The sequence below is a fragment of the Lissotriton vulgaris genome, chromosome 11, assembly GCF_964263255.1.
Source record: "Lissotriton vulgaris chromosome 11, aLisVul1.2, whole genome shotgun sequence".
NCBI classification, from domain to species: domain Eukaryota; kingdom Metazoa; phylum Chordata; class Amphibia; order Caudata; family Salamandridae; genus Lissotriton; species Lissotriton vulgaris.
Genome location: NC_141699.1, coordinates 262,039,033 through 262,065,999, shown reverse-complemented (window position 1 = coordinate 262,065,999; position 26,967 = coordinate 262,039,033). Strand labels below are relative to the sequence as shown.

Here is a 26,967-nt window from a genome sequence, read left to right as displayed (position 1 = left end):
TCGCCACTCAACTACACAACGCCACTCAACTACGCAACGCCACTCAACTATGCAATGCCACTCAACTACGCAACGCCACTCACACATGCAACGCCACTCACACATGCAACGCCACTCACACATGCAACGCCACTCACACATGCAACGCCACTCACACATGCAACGCCACCCAACTACGCAACGCCACTCAACTACGCAACGCCACTCACCTACGCAACGCCACTCACCTACGCAACGCCACTCAACTACGCAACGCCACTCAACTCCGCAACGCCACTCAACTACGCAACGCCACTCAACTACGCAACGCCACTCACACATGCAACGCCACTCACACATGCAACGCCACTCACACATGCAACGCCACTCACACATGCAACGCCACTCACACATGCAACGCCACTCACACATGCAACGCCACTCAACTACGCAACGCCACTCAACTACGCAACGCCACTCAACTACGCAACGCCACTCAACTACGCAACGCCACTCAACTACGCAACGCCACTCAACTACGCAACGCCACTCAACTACGCAACACCACTCACACATGCAACGCCACTCACACATGCAACGCCACTCACACATGCAACGCCACTCACACATGCAACGCCACTCACACATGCAACGCCACTCACACACGCAACGCCACTCAACTACGCAACGCCACTCAACTACGCAACGCCACTCAACTACGCAACGCCAATCAACTACGCAACGCCACTCAACTGCGCAACGCCACTCAACTACGCAACGCCACTCAACTACGCAACGCCACTCAACTACGCAACGCCACTCAACTACGCAACGCCACTCACACATGCAACGCCACTCACACATGCAACGCCACTCACACATGCAACGCCACTCACACATGCAACGCCACTCACACACGCAACGCCACTCAACTACGCAACGCCACTCAACTACGCAACGCCACTCAACTACGCAACGCCACTCAACTACGCAACGCCACTCAACTACGCAACGCCACTCACACATGCAACGCCACTCACACATGCAACGCCACTCACACATGCAACGCCACTCACACATGTAACGCCACTCACACATGCAACGCCACTCACACATGCAACGCCACTCAACTACGCAACGCCACTCAACTACGCAACGCCACTCAACTACGCAACGCCACTCAACTACGCAACGCCACTCAACTACGCAACGCCAATCAACTACGCAACGCCACTCAACTGCGCAACACCACTCAACTACGCAACGCCACTCAACTACGCAACGCCACTCAACTACGCAACGCCACTCAACTACGCAACGCCACTCACACATGCAACGCCACTCACACATGCAACGCCACTCACACATGCAACGCCACTCACACATGCAACGCCACTCAACTACGCAACGCCACTCAACTACGCAACGCCACTCAACTACGCAACGCCACTCAACTACGCAACGCCACTCAACTACGCAACACCACTCAACTACGCAACGCCACTCAACTACGCAACGCCACTCACACATGCAACGCCACTCACACATGCAACGCCACTCACACATGCAACGCCACTCACACATGCAACGCCTTGACGCCCACTGGGCTAAGTTCGCGCGATACAAGATTCCCCTCATTCATTCATTCATTCACTCACACATGCAACGCCACTCAACTACGCAACGCCACTCAACTACGCAACGCCACTCAACTACGCAACGCCACTCAACTACGCAACGCCACTCAACTACGCAACGCCACTCACACATGCAACGCCACTCACACATGCAACGCCACTCACACATGCAACGCCACTCACACATGCAACGCCACTCACACATGCAACGCCACTCAACTACGCAACGCCACTCAACTACACAACGCCACTCAACTACGCAACGCCACTCACCTACGCAACGCCACTCAACTACGCAACGCCACTCAACTACGCAACGCCACTCAACTACGCAACGCTCAACTACGCAACGCCACTCAACTACGCAACGCCACTCAACTACGCAACGCCACTCAACTACGCAACGCCACTCAACTACGCAACGCCACTCAACTACGCAGCGCCACTCAACTACGCAACGCCACTCAACTACGCAACGCCACTCAACTACGCAACGCCACTCAACTACGCAACGCCACTCAACTACGCAACGCCGCTCAACTACGCAACGCCACTCAACTACGCAACGCCACTCAACTACGCAACGCCACTCAACTACGCAACGCCACTCAACTACGCAACGCCACTCAACTACGCAACGCCACTCACACATGCAACGCCACTCACACATGCAACGCCACTCACACATGCAACGCCACTCACACATGCAACGCCACCCAACTACGCAACGCCACCCAACTACGCAACGCCACTCAACTACGCAACGCCACTCACCTACGCAACGCCACTCACCTACGCAACGCCACTCACCTACGCAACGCCACTCAACTATGCAACGCCACTCAACTACACAACGCCACTCAACTACGCAACGCCACTCAACTACGCAACGCCACTCAACTACGCAACGCCACTCACACATGCAACGCCACTCACACATGCAACGCCACTCACACATGCAACGCCACTCAACTACGCAACGCCACTCAACTACGCAACGCCACTCAACTACGCAACGCCACTCAACTACGCAACGCCACTCAACTACGCATCGCCACTCAACTACACAACGCCACTCAACTACGCAACGCCACTCAACTATGCAATGCCACTCAACTACGCAACGCCACTCACACATGCAACGCCACTCACACATGCAACGCCACTCACACATGCAACGCCACTCACACATGCAACGCCACTCACACATGCAACGCCACCCAACTACGCAACGCCACTCAACTACGCAACGCCACTCAACTACGCAACGCCACTCACCTACGCAACGCCACTCACCTACGCAACGCCACTCAACTACGCAACGCCACTCAACTACGCAACGCCACTCAACTACGCAACGCCACTCAACTACGCAACGCCACTCACACATGCAACGCCACTCACGCATGCAACGCCACTCACACATGCAACGCCACTCACACATGCAACGCCACTCACACATGCAACGCCACTCACACATGCAACGCCACTCACACATGCAACGCCACTCAACTACGCAACGCCACTCAACTACGCAACGCCACTCAACTACGCAACGCCACTCAACTACGCAACGCCACTCAACTACGCAACACCACTCACACATGCAACGCCACTCACACATGCAACGCCACTCACACATGCAACGCCACTCACACATGCAACGCCACTCACACATGCAACGCCACTCACACACGCAACGCCACTCAACTACGCAACGCCACTCAACTACGCAACGCCACTCAACTACGCAACGCCACTCAACTACGCAACGCCACTCACACATGCAACGCCACTCACACATGCAACGCCACTCACACATGCAACGCCACTCACACATGCAACGCCACTCACACATGCAACGCCACTCAACTACGCAACGCCACTCAACTATGCAACGCCACTCAACTACGCAACGCCACTCAACTACGCAACGCCACTCAACTACGCAACGCCAATCAACTACGCAACGCCACTCAACTGCGCAACACCACTCAACTACGCAACGCCACTCAACTACGCAACGCCACTCAACTACGCAACGCCACTCAACTACGCAACGCCACTCAACTACGCAACGCCACTCAACTACGCAAGGCCACTCACACATGCAACGCCACTCACACATGCAACGCCACTCACACATGCAACGCCACTCACACATGCAACGCCACTCACACATGCAACGCCACTCACACATGCAACGCCACTCACACATGCAACGCCACTCAACTACGCAACGCCACTCAACTACGCAACGCCACTCAACTACGCAACGCCACTCAACTACGCAACGCCACTCAACTACGCAACGCCACTCAACTACGCAGCGCCACTCAACTACGCAACGCCACTCAACTACGCAACGCCACTCAACTACGCAACGCCACTCAACTACGCAACGCCACTCAACTACGCAACGCCACTCAACTACGCAACGCCACTCAACTACGCAACACCACTCAACTACGCAACGCCACTCACACATGCAACGCCACTCACACATGCAACGCCACTCAACTACGCAACGCCACTCAACTACGCAACGCCACTCACACATGCAACGCCACTCACACAGGAAAAACCACTCACGTTGCCAATAGGTCTCGCAGTACGACAGTTGGAGCCATTACAATTGCAAATAACAATGCCTTTCACTTTGGTTATCATTTTAAATACATAAAGGGCTTTGTCATTTACAAAACCAATAGCTCCAACTTTCCTACTGCGAGACCTATTGGCAACGCCAGTGCTTGTTTTATGTAATTGTGTTTTGTTCAATATAAACAGATTTTAGCCCACAATCTAGACCGTGTTCTGTGATGTCTCATTACAGTTTCAGATGATCAATAGAACTGCTTCTTTGTTTGATATATACCATTTATTTCTTCTGTTCTTGTTTATTTTTTAGAAACATTCAGGCAGAGAAAATACATCTTCACTTCAAGCAAAAGTCAAGGCAGTGAGTCAATTGAATGAGAAACAAAAACGGTCAACATCACAAATGTCTTCAGTGGAAGTTTGCTCTGCCAGGTCCAACTACTCTCAAGGCAGACGTTTCTCTGCAGCTGGCACACATGAGGCACGGCCAGAGTCCCTCTCTATTGCAAAAGACACACGTACCATTGGTTCTCAGACATTTGAAGCATCCCTGGTGCCCTGCGATGCATGCGCTTCTGCTCAGGCCAGCCTGCATGAGGTCAATAATTTAATTATTAGTGTTTGCAATAGTCAAAACCTACCATCTTCCTTATGCAAGTTCCAGGAAGTCATCCAAGATACTGTGGGGAACAAGCTACTGTCTGCTATGGAGATGAGATACTGGGCTAGCGAGCAGAGCAAAGATCTGTCCCGAATCAACAAGCACCTCTCAGAGCTCATGCAACTAGTCAGTCCTCTGAAGGAAAAGCTTAAAGAATCAGAGAAGGAAAAGGAGGAGCAGAAACAGCGTATTGAGGCATTTGACCGAGTACTTCAGAGGGAGAAAGAAGAGCAGCAATGGCAGGCCAAAGTATCTGAGCAGCGAATGGAGGAAAAGGAGAAAGAGAATCTCAAAGTTGTCGCCAGACTTGAAAAGGATAAAGATGAGTTGAAGAAAGGTCAGGTACTATTCCCAGGGCATGTTTGTGTTGAAGTACAGACAGTGGTAAAACTTGGAATAGAACTTTAGAGGTCTGAAAGCTCCATTGAAACAGAGGAGCGGCAGAGGGCCAGTAACAATTGGTACAGACTTCCTGTTTCAAAATTCCAATGTGTTTCTTTCTGTTTCTCCTGGTTTATTTGTAATATCATAGTACAGCATGATTGTCTGCTGCAGAGTGCTATACACGTTGTTAAAGGCCCTCTCCTGGGTAATAAGCCCGGGTCGAGAAAGAGTGCTATTAACAGTTGGTTTGACCTAAGGCAGAAGAGCTGTAATGCTTTTAGAACATTGCACTAATTGAGAATAGGAAGTTCTAAAATAAACAAGGAGAAACACTATTTAACAAGTGTTATTTCAGGAGGAGTGGCATAGCTCAAGGCTTCAGTTAACATGGAGGGTCGGGATTAAGTTTATCCTAGTGAGATTAAGCAGTTTGGATAAGATTTAGCGCAATAACTGTCATCTGTTTAGAATGATTGTTTCCACAATAGCTTAATTTATGGAAGACTTTGGGCCTGATTCACAAAGGTAAACTTACACTTTTGTATACGTTTATGATTGTTTGCTATATACAAAGGGATTAACGAGTTGTATCTTTACAAATGCGGAGTCTTGGCTCATAAAAAGATAGGTCTTTTTAAGTGTGGATACAAAAAGAACAATTGATGGACAGATTCCAGATCAATGTCATACGTTCACCCAAGTACGTAGATCTGGGCCTAAATCCATAGTTTGTTTGCTCACCATGCCATTCCAATTTGAACCCAGCCATATTCAAATCAGTCTTGACCCTGCACCCAATGAGAACAGTCCCGCCCGAACTGCCAGGCCAGGTCCTCCCTGGCCTGGAAACAAGCATACTAGGATGCACTCATATAGATACTACTTGTAACTCCCTTTGTGAATAGCAAGCAATCATAAACTTATACAAAATTGTAAATTTGCCTTTGTGAATCAGGTCCTAAGTATCTAAATATCAGGGAGAAATATTTATGTTGGTTGAGGAATCTGATTCCAAACATTCTGTCTGTCAAAAGTCAATGTTTCATGTATTTGACATTACGACATTAGTCAGGCAAATATTTCAGGATACGTGGGTGTCACATACACTACTTCTAAATTTCATTATGTTGTCAAACCTTACCATATAGGACCACAGCTTTGCCAAAATAGAGAACATTTTCAGTTATCGTAAGTTATAACAAGTGTTAAGACAAGCTATAGGAAAGGGACTAGAACTTTATCTCAGTAAGAGATTAACAACTTCTTTATAGCTCTCTTATTTTAAGGTGTGCCCTGATTCCATAATACTCAATGAAGAATACAACAAACTAATGGATGGAAGGCTTGAATTAATCTCAGTTACTAGTAGTAACTTTGGGTCACACCCTAGCCCATGATTCTTTTTGCACACATTGCCACCGCAGATTAAACACAGTTATAAGCAAACCAGCTTTGGTCTTGCTCCAATGGAAACAGTCCCGCCTAAACAGCCAACCCAGGTCATATCTGAAATAGAACACAAGTAACCAAAGGCTAGTTTCAGCCGATTTGGGCCTCTTCAGTCAGGTGCAGCTTGGTTCCTGTGCCACAATGAGCACAGGACAAACTCTGGGCATACCCGTCCCAAATAAAGCATCACAATGAAGAATACAAAAAAGTGATTACTGGAATGCTTGAATTACTCTCAACCACTGGCAAGTACTTGAACCACATCCCAGCACCTCATTATTTTGCCATTCCCACTGTTTCCTATTGGACCCTGCCATTTGCAAATCAGCCTTGGTCCTGCTTCAGTAGTATCAGTCCAGCCTAACCTGCTAAGCCAGCTATTCTCTGAACCACATCACAAGCAATCCAAGAGCAGTATTAGGCCTCTTTGGCTTTTTCAGTCTGGTGCTCCTTGGTTCCAGGCGCTCAGTGAGCACAGGACCACGTCTGTGAATACTTGTCGCACATAGAGTGTCACAAGAAGAATACAATAAAGTGATGGGTGAAATGCTTGAATTAATCTCAGCCACTGGCAATTATGTGGGCTTCATTTCAGTCCATCGTTTCTTTGCTCACATGTCACCTCAGATTAGACCCTGATTTATGCAAATCAGCCTTGGTTCTTGTCCAGTAGGAACAGTCCTGCCCAAACTGCTAACCCAAGTTCTCTTTGAACCAGAAGACAAGCAACTCAAGAAAGGCTTCAGCCTATTTGGGCTTTTTCCATTGGGTGCAGCTTGGTTTGAGTGGAACAGAGAGCACAGGACCCACTCCTGGGCATACCCTTCACACAAAGTGTGACACAATGAAGAATACAAAAAACGTGAAGGATTCAATGCTTGAATTAATCTCATCCACCAGCAATTGCTCAGGGACACATGTGAGTCCATCATTATTTTTCCCACCACGTGACCTCAGAATAGATCCTTATATGCAAATCAGCCTTGGTCTTGCTCCAAACGATGTAGTCCTCCTGAACTACTAAGCCAGGTGCTCTCTGAACCAGAACCCAGAGCCGGTTTCAGATTATTTGGGCCTCTTCACTCGGGTTCAGCTTGGTTCTCTGAGCAATTGCCAGTGGCTGAGATCAATTCAAGCATTGCTTCCATAAGCTTGTTGTATTTGCGGTAGACACCTTCAGTGCGTTAGGTATGCCAAGATGTGAAACCCATACTTAGCGTGCTGAAGGTCTCAAGCTGTACCTTACTGATAGACCTGCGTAGGTTGAAACTTTTCTGGGATTGCTTGTGTTCTTATCTGGAAAGGACCTGGTCAGGCAGTTCTGGCTGGTCTGCTCCTATTGGAACAGGATCAAGAATAATTTGCATAAGGTAGGTCTCTGTCTGGTATGGCACAGTGGACGAAAAATGATGGTCTGGAATGTTGACCCTGGTTATTGCCAGTGGCTGAGATTATTTCAAGCATTTCTTCCACTACCTTATTGTTTTTCCTTAATACTAAAGGCATGTCTCTCTTGGTGGTGGTCATTCATCCTTGTATTTATTTTATAACGCATTGCTATAGAGAATGATCCCTTTAAAGGGGATTGTTTGCCCTGCCCCGTCTCTCATGTAGTGCATATAATTCGAACAATGCTGGCTAGAATAGCTGTAGGATCTTGGGTTAACAATATGTAATAAAAAGTCTTGTGGTAATCACGAAACCAAGACATGTGTTTTAAGACTGTAACTTGCAGGAGTTAAATAATTGTGAACCCTATGTTAGAGTAAGAGTTAAGAGCCAGGAATAAATGTTGTTCTATTAAAGGTAACAACATTATACTTTCTGTGGCCACATGACTGAAATAAAATCAGTTCATAATTAATACAAAATATACTATTTCTGCTATCAACTTTATCATCTATTTATGTTTTCTAAGTTGCACAGTTGTTGGTTATTTAGGAAGAGAGTGTTTGGGCTTTGTTGGAATTGTTAAAACATACATTTATGCTCACATACATTTATGCTCACCTTAAGAAAATACTGTTTAGTGACGGTAGTCACAACATATGTGTTCATTTGGTTTAAGAGTGGGTATTGGTGGTTGAGAACAAGATCCCTTTGTGGCCAGTTTATAGAGATAATGGTTGCTGGTGGTCGTATGGAGAGCTGCACATGTTTAAGTTGGAAAAATAGCAGCTGCTGCAGTATTGGAAGAAGCTGAACCTGTTTCTGTTTGTTAAGAGAAGCACATGTGCTTTTTTGAAAGTTTAGCATCAATTGAGATAAGAACTAGTAATTCTCAGATAATTGACAGCTGTCTTGGCTCATTAAAATATTTGTTATTCAAACATCCCCCTCTGTGTTTATTTAGGAGCTGCTGTCCTCGAGGAGAGGGTCTCAATCCTAAAAGAAGAGCTGAAGTCACAGCACAGCACCATTCGCGACCTCGGTGAGCATCAGTACCCTTAGTTAGGAGTCACTGCAATTTCATTTGAAGAAGGCCTTCTGAACTGGAAATGCTTCCAGAGCCTTCTTTCGGAACAAGCTTCAATTCTTAGAATGTCAGAAATCCTATCTAATGAAGTAGTTTTGGGCCATGGGCCCTCCTCAGCTTGAGCAGTATTGTATAGGAGAGAAGCTGCTTGTATCTGGATAATCTGAAAGTCATTCCCACAATCTAGCTAATCTCCCTTGCCCCCTTCAGCACCTAGATCAGCGCCAGGAAACCCTCGGTGTCAGAGCGCTTTATAAGCCTACCTTAACATAACATAACATAACATTGCTTTAAGTTTTGTGCAGGACTTTTGGGTGCCGCAAAGAATGTGGCAAAGAGTAAAGACTGTTTTAAGTCAAAGCCAATAAGGAAGGATTTCTCAGAGCTGGACTGCCTCTAGAATGCTCTATTAGACAGCCCCCAAAGGGTTATTTAGTCAGGGAGTCAGCCTGTCACCAGAATAGTTGTGGAATCAAGCTTGTTGGCTCAGTGTTCTGGGAGTCATGCCTGTCCTCAGAATGATCAGGGGCTCTGGTTTATGACCCACATGATTTTTCTGGGGGGAGGGGAGGGGGGTAACCAACATCTAAATATAGCTCTATAATAAGTCAATTACCAGAATGGAGTTCAAGTCACACATACTGTTGGATTGTTCTGGAGGCCAGGCAGCCTGTCATGTGTACCAGCAAATTCCAAAAATCCGACCCGTGTCTGGAATGTCCCTTGGGCCTAGCCTCTTTCAATAGTTGGATGGAAGACAAGTCTGTTGCAATGATACACTGGTATCCAGGACTGAAAATGGAATTGCTTGGAAGTCAGGTTTGCGTTATGAAATGTCGCTAGAGATGTTTCCAGAATGGTCTGGGTGTCCACTCCATCAGTCAAATAGTCTGATGGTCAAACTAGAAAGAATAGTAAAAGATTAGGTCTGAAAATCAGGGCAATAACTACCATTCTCTGCAAATTGGTTCTGCCACCAGAATTGTATGGGAATTAGGCCTGTTACCCTAGTAACCATTGCTGATTCTGCAGAATTATACCACAAAATCTCAGATTATTTCTGGGATAACCTTTATGTTTCTAATAAACATAAATCTTCTTCAGAAGCCATCAACCCATGTCTCTGCCTTACTGTCAATGTGCATTCTTCTAATTTCCATCTTTTTAATGAAACTAGTTTCCTATTCTAGTACTGATTTTACACATAACTGTGTAAATGAAAACATTTTGCTGCCCTTATCGCCAAGATGATTGGTACCTTCCTCTGAGAAATATTTATACAATTGTAAACTAAAAGACACATTTTAATGGTTGCTATTTCCTCTGCCACATCTTTATCTTTTTTTTCGCAACAAAATGTTATTGTCAACAGCCGTACCAAGCCTGGCCAGCCCAGGTTAACCAGTAGCACAATGTACAGAGTTGCAATAGTGATGTCGACTGTTGAATTGCAATAGAACAGTTCAAAATTGAATACAATCAAATAAATGTTAAATGTTGTATACTTGTAAAGCGCACAGCTGCCCCAGCAAAGGGGCGTCCCGGCGCTGTATACCGCTGGGGAACCCATCCTGGCTTTCCCTGTGAGATGGTCCCTCCTGGGCATCTCCAAGGTGAAGACAAGCATCCCCGGCGCTGATGGGGCCGTTAGTAGAGATTAAGCAAGCTATTGCCCAGAGTTGCTGAGTGGGACCCATGGTTGGAGTAGGCACTGAGGCGAGAATTATCGAGTCCGCTGACCATGGCCCAAGACCCTGCCGCGTCGGGAATCGAACCCTGGTCCCAGGCCGACCTCTGCTTCCGGGTCTGCCGCCTCTAACCAGTGAGCCACACCACTCCAAATATATTCCGCCAGCTATAAACAAGAGTGTCATATATCTAATAAACAATACAATGCATGCCCTTCCTCGCCACCCCAGTCGCATACCTATACAATGACAGCCGTTTTCTCCCATCCACAATACAGCCTTTTCACCCACTACTAATCGAACAATTCAGTTGGGATAGGTTCCAAATATAATCCCCGATAGTCTGCCCATCTCTTCCAGATCTTGGGATATTTCTGGGGACATCCTCTCGCGTTATCGATTGGTAATTCTAGACCCATGCAGAAATCAAGGACCTTTTTCCATGTCCCGACCCGTGGTGGGGAGGGGTCTTTCCATGCCCTTGCTATATCCCGTTTCGCCAGCATGAGGCCCAGGAGCAATAGATGGCATTTATATATGTTGCCCCCGATACCATCCATAATGTGAAGCAAGACTAGCCGAGGCGAGTAAGGGATAACCCAGCCCAGGACTTCTGACAGACATGTGAGTTTGCCCCGCCGGAACCTAGGGAGTGTATTGCATTGCCATACGGTGTGTATGAGGGTGCCGTCCATAACTTGGCAGCGCAGGCAGAGAGGGGACTCAATAAGCCCGGCACGCCAGAGCCTATATCTGTTGTAATAAACGCGATGCAGGTATTTGAATGGTATGAACCTTAACCGTGCTGTGATAGAAGCACCATGTGGGGACTCCAAAGCCTCCGTCCAGTCGTCTTCATCCAGGGGGCCCAAGTCATTCTGCCAGGCCTTGCGTGTTTTGCTAAGAGAAGTGGAGCTATTTGTCACTAATGTACAATAGATCTTGGTGATCTTGTGTGCTTCTAATTCACCCATGAACACTTTAGCCTCTATGGGATTAAACTCAGGCAGAGCTTCCTGATGTGTAATGTAGGGGGAGAATGCATGACGAAAAATGAAGGTATTCATAAAATTGTGACCAGGGCATTTCATACTCTTGCTGCAGTTCCTGGAAGGACTTTAGGTCTGACCGTGAAGAAGATCATGCAAAAGTGGTAAATGTGACCAAGAGCGAGTCTGTGCCCGTAGCGGGGCTAGATTATTTTCCCAAGACACCGACTGGGAGAACAACAGATGTACCCCAAGATATTTAAACCCATCCAGGACAACCGTCATCCAGCCCGACCATTCGCCTACGGGCGGCTACCCCGCAGGGGCCTTAGATATGATTTCCGGGTGTTCATATAGAGTCCCGATATCTCGCCAAAGATCTGCATCATCCGAAGCAGTCTCGGTCCCGATCGGTCCGGTCGCGTAAGGAAGAACAGAACACCGTCCGCATATAAAGCTATGGTATCGGAGACCTCCCGTGACCATTCAAAGCTCCGGATTTGCACATCTACGCGCACCCAGGCCACAAGCGGCTCCATAGCCAGAGCGAAAAGATAGGGAGAAAGGGGACAGCCCTGGCGAGTGCCCCGTACCATGGGGAAAGCCCGTGACGTGGAGTCAGCAGTACGAACCAACGCGGTAATATCAGTATACAGGAGTCGAACATATTGAAGAAGGCGGGACTGACATTTATATGATGCAGGAGTGCAAAGAGATAGGTCCAACTAAGGGAGTCGAAGGCCCTATCGATATCGGCCAGTGGAAGCGCAGCTGGCTTCTCCAGGCGGTCTGCCGTCGCTATCGCATTGTGCACACGACGGATATTATGTTGTGTGGCACGACCCGGAGTGAACCCAGCTTGATCGGTATGAACTAGATAAGTGATGTATGGCACAATGCGGTTGGCTCTGACCTTAGCGAGAAGTTTGGCTTCTACATTATGGAGCGATATCGGGCAATAAGAAGCGTGATGTTCAGGAGGTCTAGCCGGCTTTAAAAACACCACGATTTGTGCATGGCACCAATCCCGTGGAAGACAATGTGCGTCAATGCCGCTAGATACTGAGTTGTCAGTCGGGATTGGTATTTCTTGTGGAATTCACAGGGAAAGCCATTGGGGCCAGGCGCTTTACCGGGACGCATCTCAGAGAGTGCCCTCTGAAGTTCCTCTATCGTTATTGGGGCATCTAAGTCCTTACTCACCGAATCTGTAAGTGTCCGTAGAGGCATGTCATCTATGAATTTATGGACAACACTTTTTTGTCTTTTGAAATATTCCCAGCTATCAAGCAATAGCTCATCAACCACTTCTTTCCATATTATCAGTAATAAACATGCCCAACACTATTTTCATAGTCAAGGGCAACTACAATGTCCAATCAAGCTTCAAACTTCACTGCCATTTGCAATATGGTAACCCTTCTGGCCTTTTAGATAACCTCTTGGTTGCTGCAGCTTCATTTGGTTCTGTCATCTGGTTTGATCTTGTCAACTTAGTTTGTCTTCACCTTAGGATAGCCACACTTGGTTCAGGGATGATGTGGGGGTCCATGGAACACTGTGCCATCTTCCTTTCTATCTAACAATCTTTGCACTCTCTGCTGATAGTATTACACAGCTACGGATCGCCCTGTTTTATTTTTTAAATATTTGTATTAACCTTTTTTCAAAAAGGGCTCACAGTACATCTGAATCCAATTGGTGACATTACAATGGTACAGACGTGCCATCGGGATGTAAACAGTATTCATAGGATGTGCATATCAGAGGTATAGGCCTGTTAGAATCTGACGCAACGTGAGTGCAGGGGAGAACCAGGGGAGAAGGAACTGGGAAACGTGTGTGGGAAGAATGAATACGGAACGCCCTGTTAGCCATACACTGACAAAATCTAACTGTATCCTGGGATCCCAGGAGCTTCTGGTCAATACATTCTCCCACAAAACATTTTCCATAATATTGATTCTTGGACAGCCAGCAAAGACATAATTGATAAGCCTTGGCTAACATGATGTGCACACCAAGTGTACTTCTCATTATCATTATCATGAGTATCTGACCCCAGCATTATGTGTGCTCTACTCATATGAGTTCTTGTGTCAAAATTATCTACTCTACTAAAAACAGTCAACAAAATCTGCTGTTCACTAGTAGACTATTCAGCCAATGGTGCGTTTACAACTGGAATGAACAAAAGTATTGTTCTTTATCCTCATAAAGATACTTATTGTAAGCAGCAACATTTCTAAATCTACCAGAAGACTAGCACCTGGTCCTAAAAAACGTATCATGTCTCAGATCAGAAGTGCACTGTGTTGGCCCCAACGTCAAGACAGTATATATTTTCAATGTGTTACTGTTAGTCATAGTGATCTTGTTGGAGAAGTTTCAAATTAATTTCCATTGGTACATGAGCAGGCTTAGCCCTACTTGAAATCATGCACAACCGTGTGTGACCAACAGAGGCAGATGCTTCTTTGTCTAAGGTTGTACGAAATTGAATTCCCTCCCATTTTAAATGATTTGTCCTTCGGATATCTTTTTTTGCTCCTGGCAGCGGACCAGTCCCCAATGCACCATGTGGCTGCCAATTTCAAGTTGAAGTTACTGCTCATTCCTAGGCCAACCCTCAACAGACTAGTTAGTTTGTCTTGCACGTCTTATAAATGCCCCAAAATAGTCACTCAGTGCAATGTTTCTTACCAGAAAGGTCTGGAAATCAGGGCAGCAGGAAGAACAGGAAGAAAATCTCTTCATGATTTGGTATTTTATTTTAAATAAACATATTTTATCGGTAACCTGCCCACTTTTTAGGAATTCACTTCACCCTGTTTGATAGAAGTCTCTCTTACCTAAGAAAAGGCAGTATAACTGGAGACCAGCAGATGTTAGTTAAAATAATAGGATCTTACAGGGAAACCTACATGTGACCATTGATTATATGTGACATTATCAAAATCTTGATAAATCTGTCATCTCCTAATGTAATTTTCTGTTCATCCCCCCAGAAGTCTTAGACTATTGCAGTGCTTCAGAAGATGTGTTATTAAATACAATTGTGGCTCTTGGTTTGAAATGGAAACAGCCACTCTTAGTTAACCTGGTGCTTCTCATCTGCCATAAGATTTTATATTCTTAATCGTTCTGCAATGTTTGCTTCTGATGTCTGTCCACATTTTGTATCACCGACACACAGTTTTACTGGTGAGTGACCATCCTCTCTATAGGTAAGTGTCTGCCTTCAAGATGAGTAACACATTTTGGTTGTTTTTTTTAGAGCTGACCAAGGAGAAACTGTTGATGGAAATGAAGACTAAATTGGTGGATAAGAGTGAAGTGACTGCCCTAGAGGAGCAAGTGAAACTCCTCACGAACCAGTTGCGTATTACAAGCCAGGAACTACGCAGTGTGAACACCGAGCTGGAGAAGGAGAGGGCCCGTGGAGAGAGTCTGCTCAGGCATGAGGAGGTAAAAGCTACCTATGGCTGTGCTATATAGCCATTACGTGCAGTGTAGGCAATGTCACAATTCAAAAACACACAGAGACTACACATACAGAGGAAGCACCCATAGGCAGGCTGTACTCTGGCAAGAGGACGTATAAGCTATAGCTGTGTCATAATGCCAGGTTATCTGCTGTGCATGTCTTGAGAAAGAGAACGTTGAGAGAGAACATTCTCAGGCTTTTAGTAGAGTTTTAAAACATATGTTGATTTTCTATTCACACAGCCATAAACTGAATAACTACTGTAGACCAGACTCAGCAGAGATATCATTTTATTATTCTCTTACTTTTGACATTGTCGGTTAGAGCTAATTTGGTACTTTGCCTCCATTCACATTATGAGCTATCCTTCTCCCTAATGAAAAACTCTCAAAACATAGGGCCATATGTATAAAGGTATCTTTTTATTGCAAAGCCTGCAATTCACAAAATCAGACAGGGCTTGAGACCACGAATTACAGGACCCTTTTTACGTGTCAGAAAAGCCCTTCCAGCTTGTAAGAGGGCTTTTGCAACCCTGCCCAAAATTCAATTAAAATCAAATAAAGTACATAAACACCACATTTTCCCACCCTCACATCCTGGCTCAGCCAATTAGTCCAGGTCCTCCTCTACCCCAACAACACCTGGAGGCTTACAAATGTCACCACAAAACTTGTTCCAAGCCCCCCAAATTTCCCCCCACTTCCCGGGGCAGCCCCGGTGGATGTAGACAGCTTTTTCTGCCACCATTGCCTCGTCCATATCATTGCACCGTTTATTGAGCGTCGGTGATAAAGCCGAGCCCCACAGCAAGGCGATGTTGCGCTTTGCCATCAACATGCCCAGCATCACCCAGTCCTGCTGCCGGTGGTTAAGATCATTAGGTTCCCACACATTAAGCAAACAGCGGCGAGGCTCCGGCAGCAGGGAGATGTCTATCGTTTGGGAAATAGTGCGCATCACTGCTGTCGAGTATGATGTCATGTTCCTACAGTCCCAGATGGTGTGGTAGAATGTTCCCTCTTCCCCGCAGTTACATAGACAGAATTTGTGCGTAGCTTTTCCTATTTTGAATAGGGTCGTCCTGGTGTAGTATGTGCGGTGGAGTACCTTAAGTTGGACCAGCTTCAGCCTGGAGGGAATGGCAGTCTCCCGTGGTGAGGAAAGGGCCTCCTGCCAGTCAGAGTCGTCAAAGGGACCCACTTCCACAGACCAGGCCTGCTTCAGCGCGGACGTCATGTCTGGGAGGTTGTTAATGAGCTTCCTATAAGTGAAGGAAATAGCCTTGCCCTGCATGTGCTCTGTCAAGAGTCTATCCTCAAGAGGAGAGGACTCCTGCAAAATAGTGCCTGTCGGTATAGTCGACTGCAGTGCATGTTTAATTTGTAAGTATCGAAACCTCTCCGTCTGTGACATTTCGGATTGCGTTTGAAGGTGGGCGAATTCCACCACCTCACCCTTCTTCCAGAGATCATCCACCACCGATATGCCTATAGCGTCCCAAGCCTAAAACCCCTTACTATTACGGAGGAAGCCGAGTTGGTAGGAGTCCCACAGTGGGGTCATTTGGGTAATGATTCTAGAGCATTTAAGACGTCTGTTGGCTTTGTACCATAACTGAACGGAATGCTGCGTTGGACCTATCAGATCTGGGGGGGGGGGGGGGAGGGGGGGTGCGGCGGCTATAGAGATTACGAAGCAGTCCCTTGCCTTCCAAAGAGTGTCTATCAGCGAAGTATGCCGTTTCAGTTTGTGGGGCGTGCAACCAGAAGTTAATTTGTTTGAGATGTGCCGCCCAGTAGTATAGTTCAATATTTGGGAGTGCTATCGTCCCATCATACCAGCTTCTAGTCAACTTATCTTGTTCAATTCTGGGTGCCTTCTCGTTCCACAGCAGATGGGATACTGTTGCTGCTATTGCTTTGAAATACGCTTCAGGGACCAATGACGGGGAATTTTCAAGCCCATAGAGGAAGCGGGAAGTGCCATCATTTTATATAACGCGGCCTTGCCCAGAAGTGTAATGGGGAGAGTCTGCCACACCATGACGTCGCGCCGAAACCTCTCAAGGAGGGGGCGAAGATTTAGAGAGTAGAATTCGTCAGGGTCTGGTGTGATGAAGATACCCAGGTATCTAAATGCCGTCGTCTAGGTCCTCAGGGGCAGCTCGGGGGCAAGGCAGGCGTGGGGCCAACGAGAACATAGAGGATGGACTTAGTCCAGTTGATCTTGTAACCGGATACTCTACCAAACTTCTCACAGACGTTTAACAACTCGAGAATAGTTTTTTTGGGAGAGGTGAGGTATAGAAGGATATAATCCGCATATAGGGATATGCGATTCTCCCTCCCATCGGTCCAACGGAGCCCCTTGATAGAGGGCTCCCATCTAAGCCAAATTGCGAGTGGCTCCAGAAGCAGAGCAAAAAGCAACGGAGACAGCGGGCATCCCTGCCTTGTCCCCCGACCAAGGGGAAAGTCTCGCGAAATGTGTCCATTAGCCGTGACATGTGCCAGGGATTTAGTATACAATAACCAAATCTAGGCGCAGAACTTGGGGCCAAACCCCATGTGCAGGAGCACTGCGAATAGGTAGGGCCATTCTACTGTATCGAACGCCATAGTAGCGTCTAGTGAGAGGATAACCGCAGGCTCCTTAATAGTTGCAATGCGCGCCAAGACCGCCTGGAGCCGTCGGAGGTTAAGGGCCGTGCTTCGGTGCGGCATAAACCCCGAATGGTCTGGGTGGACCAGTGTCTCGAGGTACGGGGTCAGTCACGTCGCCAGCAATTTAGCCAATATCTTAGGCTCCGCATTTACAAGAGAAATTGGACGGTAGGAGGCACAGTCTGTCTTGGATTTGCCCGGCTTATGAATAGCAACAATTGTAGCTAAGCGCTGATCCCTTGGTAGCTCCCCATTCTTGAGGCTGTCGGAGAGCATATTCAGAAAAAAGGGAGCCGTCGTTTGTATCGTTCTCTTATGTAGCTCTACCTGGAACCCATTTAGTCCCAACGCCTTGCCAGATGAGAGTGCATAGGTAGCTGTCTCCACCTCCTCAATGGTAATGTCCGCCTCCAATAGAAGCGCAGCCTCCGGGGAGAGTTTTGTGCGGTTATCCCTAACGTAGTTGTACGCCTCCGCAATTGTATAGGACGACTGGCGAGCGTAAATTCGTTCGTAATGGTCAGCTAAAACATTAACTATATCCTCAGGGTCAGAGACAATGGAGCCTTCAGGTGATTGTAATTGCACGATGACTTTATCCGCCTTTTCCTTCCTATTAAGCCAAGCCAGCATTTTCCCCGACCTTGCCTCCCAACTCGTAGACCCTATGCCGAGTGGCTCGGATCTGCGTATGTGCCATCTCACTCTGGAGGGTAAGGACTTCGGTTTGTTTAAGTCGAACCGTACAGGCAGAACCTAGAGAGGGTCGAGCTTCCTGCTCAAGAGTGGCAGAAGCCAGTTCAGTCTCAAGTCTGTCCAAGTCCGCCCCCGCTGTCGTTTATGACCTGTGATGGAAGCCATCGCCTGTCCCCGAAGGACCACCCTATATGCCTCCCAGAGCACACTGGGCGAGTCCACCGAGCCCTGATTTTCTTGGAAAAATTGGTTAGTATTGAGTGCGAGTGTCAACATAATAGGCGCCACCTGGAGGAACCCAGCGTGAATCGGGAACATACGTCTCCTGCAAGCCTGATGAAAGGTATATTTGAGCAGCATCGGGGAATGATCGGATATGCCCCTAGGGCGTATAGTGACCTTGTCTACCCCCTGTAGGGCATCTGCGGATGTCAGGAAATAGTCAATGCGTGTGAGGGAGTTGTGCAGTGCGGAGTAGAAAGTGTAACGTGTTTCATTCGGGTGTTTGAATCTCCAGCTGTCTGTAAATCCAAGGGCATCCAGAAGACCAAGCAAACGGCTCCCACCCCTCGTGTCCCGTCTAATAGGGAATCTATCCTGTGTATCGTCAAGGATTTCATTAAAGTCGCCTTCTATCAGAAGTGTTGCCACCGGCAGTTGCAATAGAAACGCCGTAAGAGCAGCATGGGCCTGTGTGTGGAGTGCGGGCGGCACATAGACGGAGACAATATTAAATAGCCGTCCCTCCCATTGACAGGTAATGGCCTCGAATCGACCCTGTTCGTCAACTCGTGTTTGTTTGATCACTAGGGGGAAGTTTTTCCTAATGAGTATCCCCGTGCCTCTAGAGCCCGAGGAAAACTCAGCGTGGGCAATCATCTTGTATCCCCAGCGATCCATAGCCCGGACCGTGGAATCCACCAGGTGTGTTTCCTGCAATAAGACCACCGCAGGACCGCAGCGTTTCAGATATTGCAGTACAAGACCCCTCTTCACCTTGTCTCCCAGCCCACGGACATTCCAGGTCATTAGAGTGAGTGTCGTAAGTGGAGCCGTCTGCTCTTGTGAAATAGTGTCAGCCATCAGTAAAGGTGAGGTGCATCAAGAATTGAGGAGTGCGAATATCCTGTAGCGTTATTGTAGCAAAAGAAGTCACTGTCCTGTCCAGCCTGTGTGTAACAAAACTCAAAAAGAAAACCATGCATACAATGGAATCAACAAAATCAAACAGATCAGGTATCTTCCCAACCCAAACACCACCTGCCTCCCTGCTTAGCGAACCTACAACTGCCCGCCACCCCAACTCAGCAGAGTGCTTCTTCCCTCCCATAGCTGCAATACTTGCGTGTCGGGGGAAAGAGTTCTACGAGGCAACAGCCTTTCGGAGCCCGTCAGGCTCACCCCAGTCCAGGACCACAAGCCAGCCAAAACAGAAAAGTTCAAATATCCGTATCATGCACTAGGCGTTGTCTGCAACACTGCCAATGTCATTCCTCATCTAGGGGCATCTCTCGATGAGCCTCCCGGCTACCAGAGTTCAGGGCATGTGGGAAATCGTCTGCCTCTCTGCGACGTTGAGATCTTGGTTTTCGGCCCGGTCCAGTCACCGGGAGCCAACCCTCCAGCCATTCGTTGGCCACCTCAGGGGAGTCAAAAAACCAAGTCTGTCCCTCAACCACTACCCTGAGTCTTGCAGGGAAGAGCATAGAATATTGTAACTCCTGGGCTCGGAGTAATTTCTTGACTTCGAAGAAGCTGCGACGCCTCCTTGAAACAGCCGCCGTGTAATCCGGGAAGAAGGTCACGACCGAGTTTAGTATCCGGATAGGGGGGGGATATTCTTGCTGCTTGTAGAATGGCGTCTCTATCCCTAAAGTTAAAAATACGGGCAAGGACCGGTCTCGGCGGGGCCCCTGGCTTCGGCCTTCCCCAGGTACCCTATGTGCACGTTCGACCGAAAAAAATTGTGACAGTCCCTTAGGCTGTAGCCTGGTTTTTATCAGTTCCTCGACATATAGATCCATCGCCTGGGCCCCCTCCGTCTCCGGAATACCAATAATCCTCACGTTGTTAGCCGAGCATGTCCTTTTTGGTCGCCCAGCTTTTCCGTTAGCATCTTATTATCCTTTTCTAGGCGCACCATAGATATTTGGAGTTCCGACGTGTCCTGAACCAGGGATTTCGTCTCTATTTCCACCTCTTTCACCCTATCCGCCATTTTGTGAAGGTCCGCCCTGAGGAGGGTGACGTCCGTGGAGATTGTCCCAACTGTCGATTGTACATTAGCAAGGGCCTTCATGATGTCATCAAGGGTGACCTTCTTTCCGCCATCGCCCTCCTGCGTTTTGCCCTGAGGCGAAGTTGTGTGCGGCCCCTTTTCATAAGCAAAATCTTCTCCTTTATTAATCATGATGTTTGCGTTGTGGGGCGCAGGGTGTGAGGGATCTAGAGGCCAATGCTTGCTCTCCTTGATGTCTTCCCAAAAGAAAAAACATTTTTTAAAGCAGCACTGCCCTTTTAATGGAAATGGGTTGCTTTAGAAAAACGTGTTTCATGTTTGAGACTGTAAATGTTTGGACAAAGGTTTGCTGTTCCATTCAGGCCTCCATCCTTACACTTGCAGCCCATCACAAAGGGTTGAAAACTGCAATCCACCTAATTAGTATACATCAGGCACGCCAATGTGCAATTTACTGTGAATGTATAATTTTCAATGCAATCTATCCCCACATGGATAGCATCACAAATATAATGCTAAACCAATCGGTCTACAAATATCACGTCCCTAGTTTGCGAATGGGAATAGTACACCAAGCCAATAAATCCATCCCCACCCCTTCCATCTCCTTCCCAAAAATCCCCAGTGCCTGTTTGGTCACTCAGAATCATTTGTCTATTGTGTGTATGTCCAGTTTTCTAAGAAATTAGTACTAAAGGACGGTCAAGACCTAAATAATTCATAGCTAAGGAAATAAATAACATAGCAAGTGTGACCATGAGGAGCCAAGAGCTGGTTGTGTAGCAGTGTAGCAACCTTCAGGTCATGATTTGAGAGAAGAACCCAGGAAATATTGTCAAGACTTGTTGGAAGGGGTTGGCACTGTTACGAGACTGATGCCTAAAAAGAGCTCCTACACGAAGAAATGGTTCAGACATGAAGGGGATGGAGTTTTTTATATTTCTCTTTTCTCTGCTCACTATGTGACATGTCATAAATTGGAAATACATTTATTGGGCCCTCCTACAAGTATAGTGATCTCCCATGTAGTTCTATACCTCATAAACCGGATCCATAACCCAAAAGGCATACATCCTTCCTCGATTAATCTTTTTCTGACAATAGGATGGGTGATTCTAAAATTACCCGAACACAACCATCACTTTCTCTCTTTGAATTGAATCCTTACCCAATCAAAACTCATTAGAATAAGCAATATCTTTAGCATTTCAGTTAGAGATGTAACAGTTTTAATAAGAGCACTAAACAACCTACCCTCAAACTCCTGCTACCAATAATTTAGTAGGATGGACTTACATCAATAACCTACTTTGACGTAGAAAAAAGACATTTGAAAGTCTCTTTGGGCATTGTCCAAAAAACTAAAAAAGGAGGATAGTTCTAGTTAAATTTCGGCAAGAAAGGTAAAATAATTTTGAAAATCCTCAGAGTTTAGTCTGAATAGGAAATAGATGAAAGAATAGAGTATTCTGTGCACACAATTAGAAAAAAAAATCAAGTGCTCAGACCAACCAATCAAGTGGGTCTCAACCCATAAGCAAAATAAATTATGTGCGTTCAGCCAAAAATAATTTGAGTGTTATGCCCATTTCAGTGGTTTCTTCTTTTATAAATTCATAATGAAATGTCCGTGTCATGTGGTGTCACACCACCATCGAAAGACCATCACCAGTCCAGGATGCACATTGGGCCATCTAAAGAATAGAAACATCAGCAAAGTTTCCCATGTTCGCCATGAGAACGGAAAGATTCACAGGTCCACATCGGCTGTCAAAGAAAAGCAAAAAAGCAATATACAGCGTTGTAGGTAATTCAGTTCATGGTTTTACCATTCCCACGGAAATGGAATTATGCAGAGAACATGGAATGCACAGTTTGGAATACGAAAATGCAACATTATTCAGTCGCTAAGCCATTGTTAAGAATTTAGAGTAAAGGTAAACGCTAGACATGTCCTAACACGAAGCTTTTAACTTGACTTCACATTTACTTCAACCATGCATTTGCGATTATTACTGAATTATATAAATTCATAATAACTTTGATAAATCAGTATTTATATTCATATACTATCATCATAATGCATTACTTATGCCTAGATATGCTTGATTACTGCAAATTTCATTAATACTATGAAAGTTCACGTTTTTCTACTTACAAGATCTAAAATTAGTTTCAACATTTTCATAACCTATATAATTTCTAATATCTTTATCTAAATTTCAAACTTCTAGCACGTTTTTAGTAGTAATACCGCCAACATTCCTATTCCATATTATTTCCCTATAACACTCTTTAATCACACTAGGCTAAGCTTTTCTCTTCCACGTATTACAATTGTATACATTTGCATGAATACTTATCTCTTATGTTTTAAAGCACTCTTTAACGATTCTTCTGTTACTCTAAATTTCTCTTTCTTCATACATTTTTTATCTAATGTGTGCAAATTGTAATTTCCAAATCTGTGTTTTCAGTTTTCTTGATCATATATATGTTTTTAAGATTCACACTCTATTAAGCGTCAAAGCAGTGTCCGTGCCAAAACATGGCATATAGTTTGTGATGTTACACTGGGTTTCAAGTGTTTATTTGTCTGTGTTCTTTTTTGATTTATATTCTTGTTAGTAAACTTAAAATTTTTAGAGCATAATTGCACAACTGTATAATAGTTCTCAAACTATCCTTACTTTCATACACAATGAGACACTAGTCTTAACCGAATTTTGCATGGCATTGATTTACTTATACCATAGCTCTGGGACTCATTAATTGAAAATTAATCATGATCGAGTGATTAGGTTGTCTCATGAGAACTTAGAAAATAGGCCCTAATTAATATACAAACAACTTTAGGTTTAGCTTCCACTAGCAACGGTTCATGATAAAACAATGCATCCTTTGACTAACAAGAGGTGGACGGTGACTCCCAAACCCAGATGAGCACTATTCTTCTCAAATAGCAAGGTCATTCCCACCAATCTCCTAATCAATCTCAAAGTACGTTCTAAGATACCTGCAAGGTTTAACACACCTTCTCACATACATTTTATCAAATAGCCTTGAATGAGAAACCACCACGTATTCAATGTATAATCAACACATTACACAGTGAAATACTTCAGTAGATATGAAACAGCCTTACCACACAACATTTACAACCCAATACTTGTACCATACAGCCTATACCACTCATGTCTTTTCCATGCAAGCGCTTTTACAATATTATTACCTACTGGCTATAACATTGGTGTTGTTTGACCAATCTTCATGATATTGTCCCCAAAAAGTGTCAAGGTGGGTTCTATTGTTATGGAAAATTTGGAGGTGGTCCGTGCAGTGGGTCCCGAGAATTTGGTGCAAGAAATAAGGTTGCGTTTGTAATGTTAATTCCAATAGGAACCTTAAGCCACACCTACAGCCTGAACCACTGAACGGACTTACACCAAATTAGGTAGGGTGGTAGATGTTGGTTCAAGGAAGTGCCTTTTGCTCATTCGGTGTACATCCGTTCAGTAGTTGTTGATAAATGTAAGTTTAAAATGATAGTGATATCTCTGGCCATGGATCTTTCACTGTGATTTTGCGATGAATCGCGAATGCATGCACCAATGGGAATGCTCTGATTGGTGTGACGCAACCTGAACAGAAAGTTGCGACCGCCATTTAATTTATCAGTAATGGTTCCCGGGGTTGAAAATTTCGGAAAATAGCTAACATAAGGGGTCAAAGCAATGGTGGTGTTAGTGAAACAAGTTATGTCCCCAAAATAGATTTTTTTCATTGCACATGATAACCGCGGTGCCACCGCCCTGTGTAACATCGCAGGGACATCGCCACTATAAAGCTTTGTTGCGCATATTGGAAATTTAAAGATGTCAGTGAATAATTAATACGTATTCTTATAGAGATATTGAGATTTTGATCAATGTTTTTATACAGTTATTTATATAGTGAGGTATCTACTATGATGGTTAGAATTAATTATATAGCTATAATTTTTTAATGTGGTGGTAGCTATTGAATTCCTGCTTTTGCTTTCCTCTTTCGGATAAAAGGTTGTAGGGATCCTTGTTCTTGAAATACACTAGAAAAGCATGATTTTGAAGTGTACAGTAATAAACCCCTAGTGTGTAAAATACAGTAATATGTGTACATGTATGTGTTTTCACTTTATTTAAAAGGCACAACTGTCGCAATGTCCCTAATAACCGTGAAAACTGAAAATAGGTCTGAAAGATGGCTTTTAAAGAAACTTATTACAAAAATATGGGTTTAAACATGCTTTGAAAGAAGAATGTATATAGTAATATGCGTAGGGCAATGTTCAGAATGGATTTTTTTACATATTATTTTTGAATGTGTTGGTGGTCATTGAATGTCTGCTTTTTTCACGTTTTCACAATGTGCCCTCGGGTATCGCGACGTTGTTGCAAATATAAAAAATCTAAGGCTTAAAAAACTCAACGCTTATTAATTGACTGAAGAAAATACAAGTTTATAAAAATACCTCTTATAGAGCCATTGTAGACAGAAAATACAATTTAAAAACCTTAAAAATTCAATTTAAAAATTATAGGTTACATGGACGTTATAGTTGGGAAATAGAATTTGAAAAACCTTAGACATTCACTGAAAAAAACAAAGGTTACAGGGACGTTACAGAGAGGATTTAGCATTTTTTTTTAAACTTAGAAATTTACTGAAAGATTACAGGGACTTTACAGTTAGGAAATAAAATTTAATAACCTCTTAGAAATTGAATGAAAAAACCAAAGGTTACAGGGGTGTTCTAGTCAGAGGCGCAACTAGAGCCAAATTTCAGGGGGGGGGGGGCTACTAAAAATTTAGTGGAGGGGGGACTGATTCTTCCAGCAATATGCAGAGTGGAGATGCAGGGGCTTAAAGAAGGGGTAGAGACACAACAAAGCCTTGTTAGCAAGTAAATGGTCTTTTTAAAGACCTGTGAAGTACTCGGTGCAGCTGTGTGTGTGCCCGGGAAGCTGTCTCAGTCGGGCTGACACACACAACGGTAGGGGGGGGGAGTGGGAGGGGGCTGAAGCCCTTTGAGCCCAAAAAGCATTGTTTTCCTGTTTCTAGTTATGCTGACATTTCACTCGTACAAAACCAGAGAAATTCCGCAGTTATAAATAGCTGAGCTAACTATAACTCGCACGCCGCAACGCACTGCTCATGACCTCACATATTACATCCCCCATGTCATGGTCAGTGACATCACTGATGTGCATGAAAGTATGTATCGCCAGTTAGTTAGAAAAAGAGGAGCAAATAGGAAGGAGAAGGCTGGGAAAGAAAGGAAGGCTTTAAGGGTTTGCAGTGAATGGATATCTGCTTCATCTATATTACGAGAAATCTTAGGAAGGAGGTCCAAAAGGATGTTGAGCCACCAGGCCCTGAGAAATTAGATCCATATAGTTATCCAAGGAGTGCCAGACCATGCTAGCAATGGGAGGCGAAATTGTTTACTCAAGAGAAGTGAATCTGCTCCCCAAAGATATGACACCCAGGCCAACCACATGTGGTAAGATAAGTGTTGAAAAGATTTTCATTTAGAAAGTATGAGTTTAACTGCAATAGTTAATAGGAAATCCAGCAGTGCTAAGTCCATAATGTCAAGAGGCAGGTAAAATTGTGCGGCCCAGGGGCCCTGCATAATCATAGGTAACGAAAGGTTAATGGGAGTATTAAAGATTATAGACTGCTGTTTCTGTATAGGCATCCCACATGAATCTAAAAATGTGCATTTAAAGAACATATGTTGGTAGTTGCCAGGTTCTAGATTACAGTTCCAGCAGGTGTTCATATCTCAAAAGTGTAAAAGGTTCATTGTGAAAACTTTCTCTAAAATGAGTGATGGAGCAATTTTATGTCATAAAGTGGATTTCCCAATCGAATGGCAAGTATCAGAAGAGATGTGTTGATAGACTTCTTCTTCGAAGTGTTTTGACCGTTTGGCACAGGTAATCATAGGCTGCGGGGAGGGAAGAAGAGAAA

The 26,967-nt window shown here is 45.3% G+C and overlaps 1 protein-coding gene across 1 annotated transcript in view; it reads left to right on the top strand.

Moving 5' to 3' along the window:
* CCDC157 (coiled-coil domain containing 157) overlaps window positions 1-26,967 on the top strand; it is a 204,934-nt gene that overhangs the window by 67,128 nt on the left and 110,839 nt on the right. The window contains exons 3-5 of the mRNA XM_086944736.1: window positions 4,528-5,215; window positions 9,065-9,142; window positions 15,142-15,332. Of these exons, the coding sequence (XP_086800862.1) occupies window positions 4,528-5,215; window positions 9,065-9,142; window positions 15,142-15,332 (957 nt within the window). The remainder of the gene's footprint in view (window positions 1-4,527; window positions 5,216-9,064; window positions 9,143-15,141; window positions 15,333-26,967) is intronic.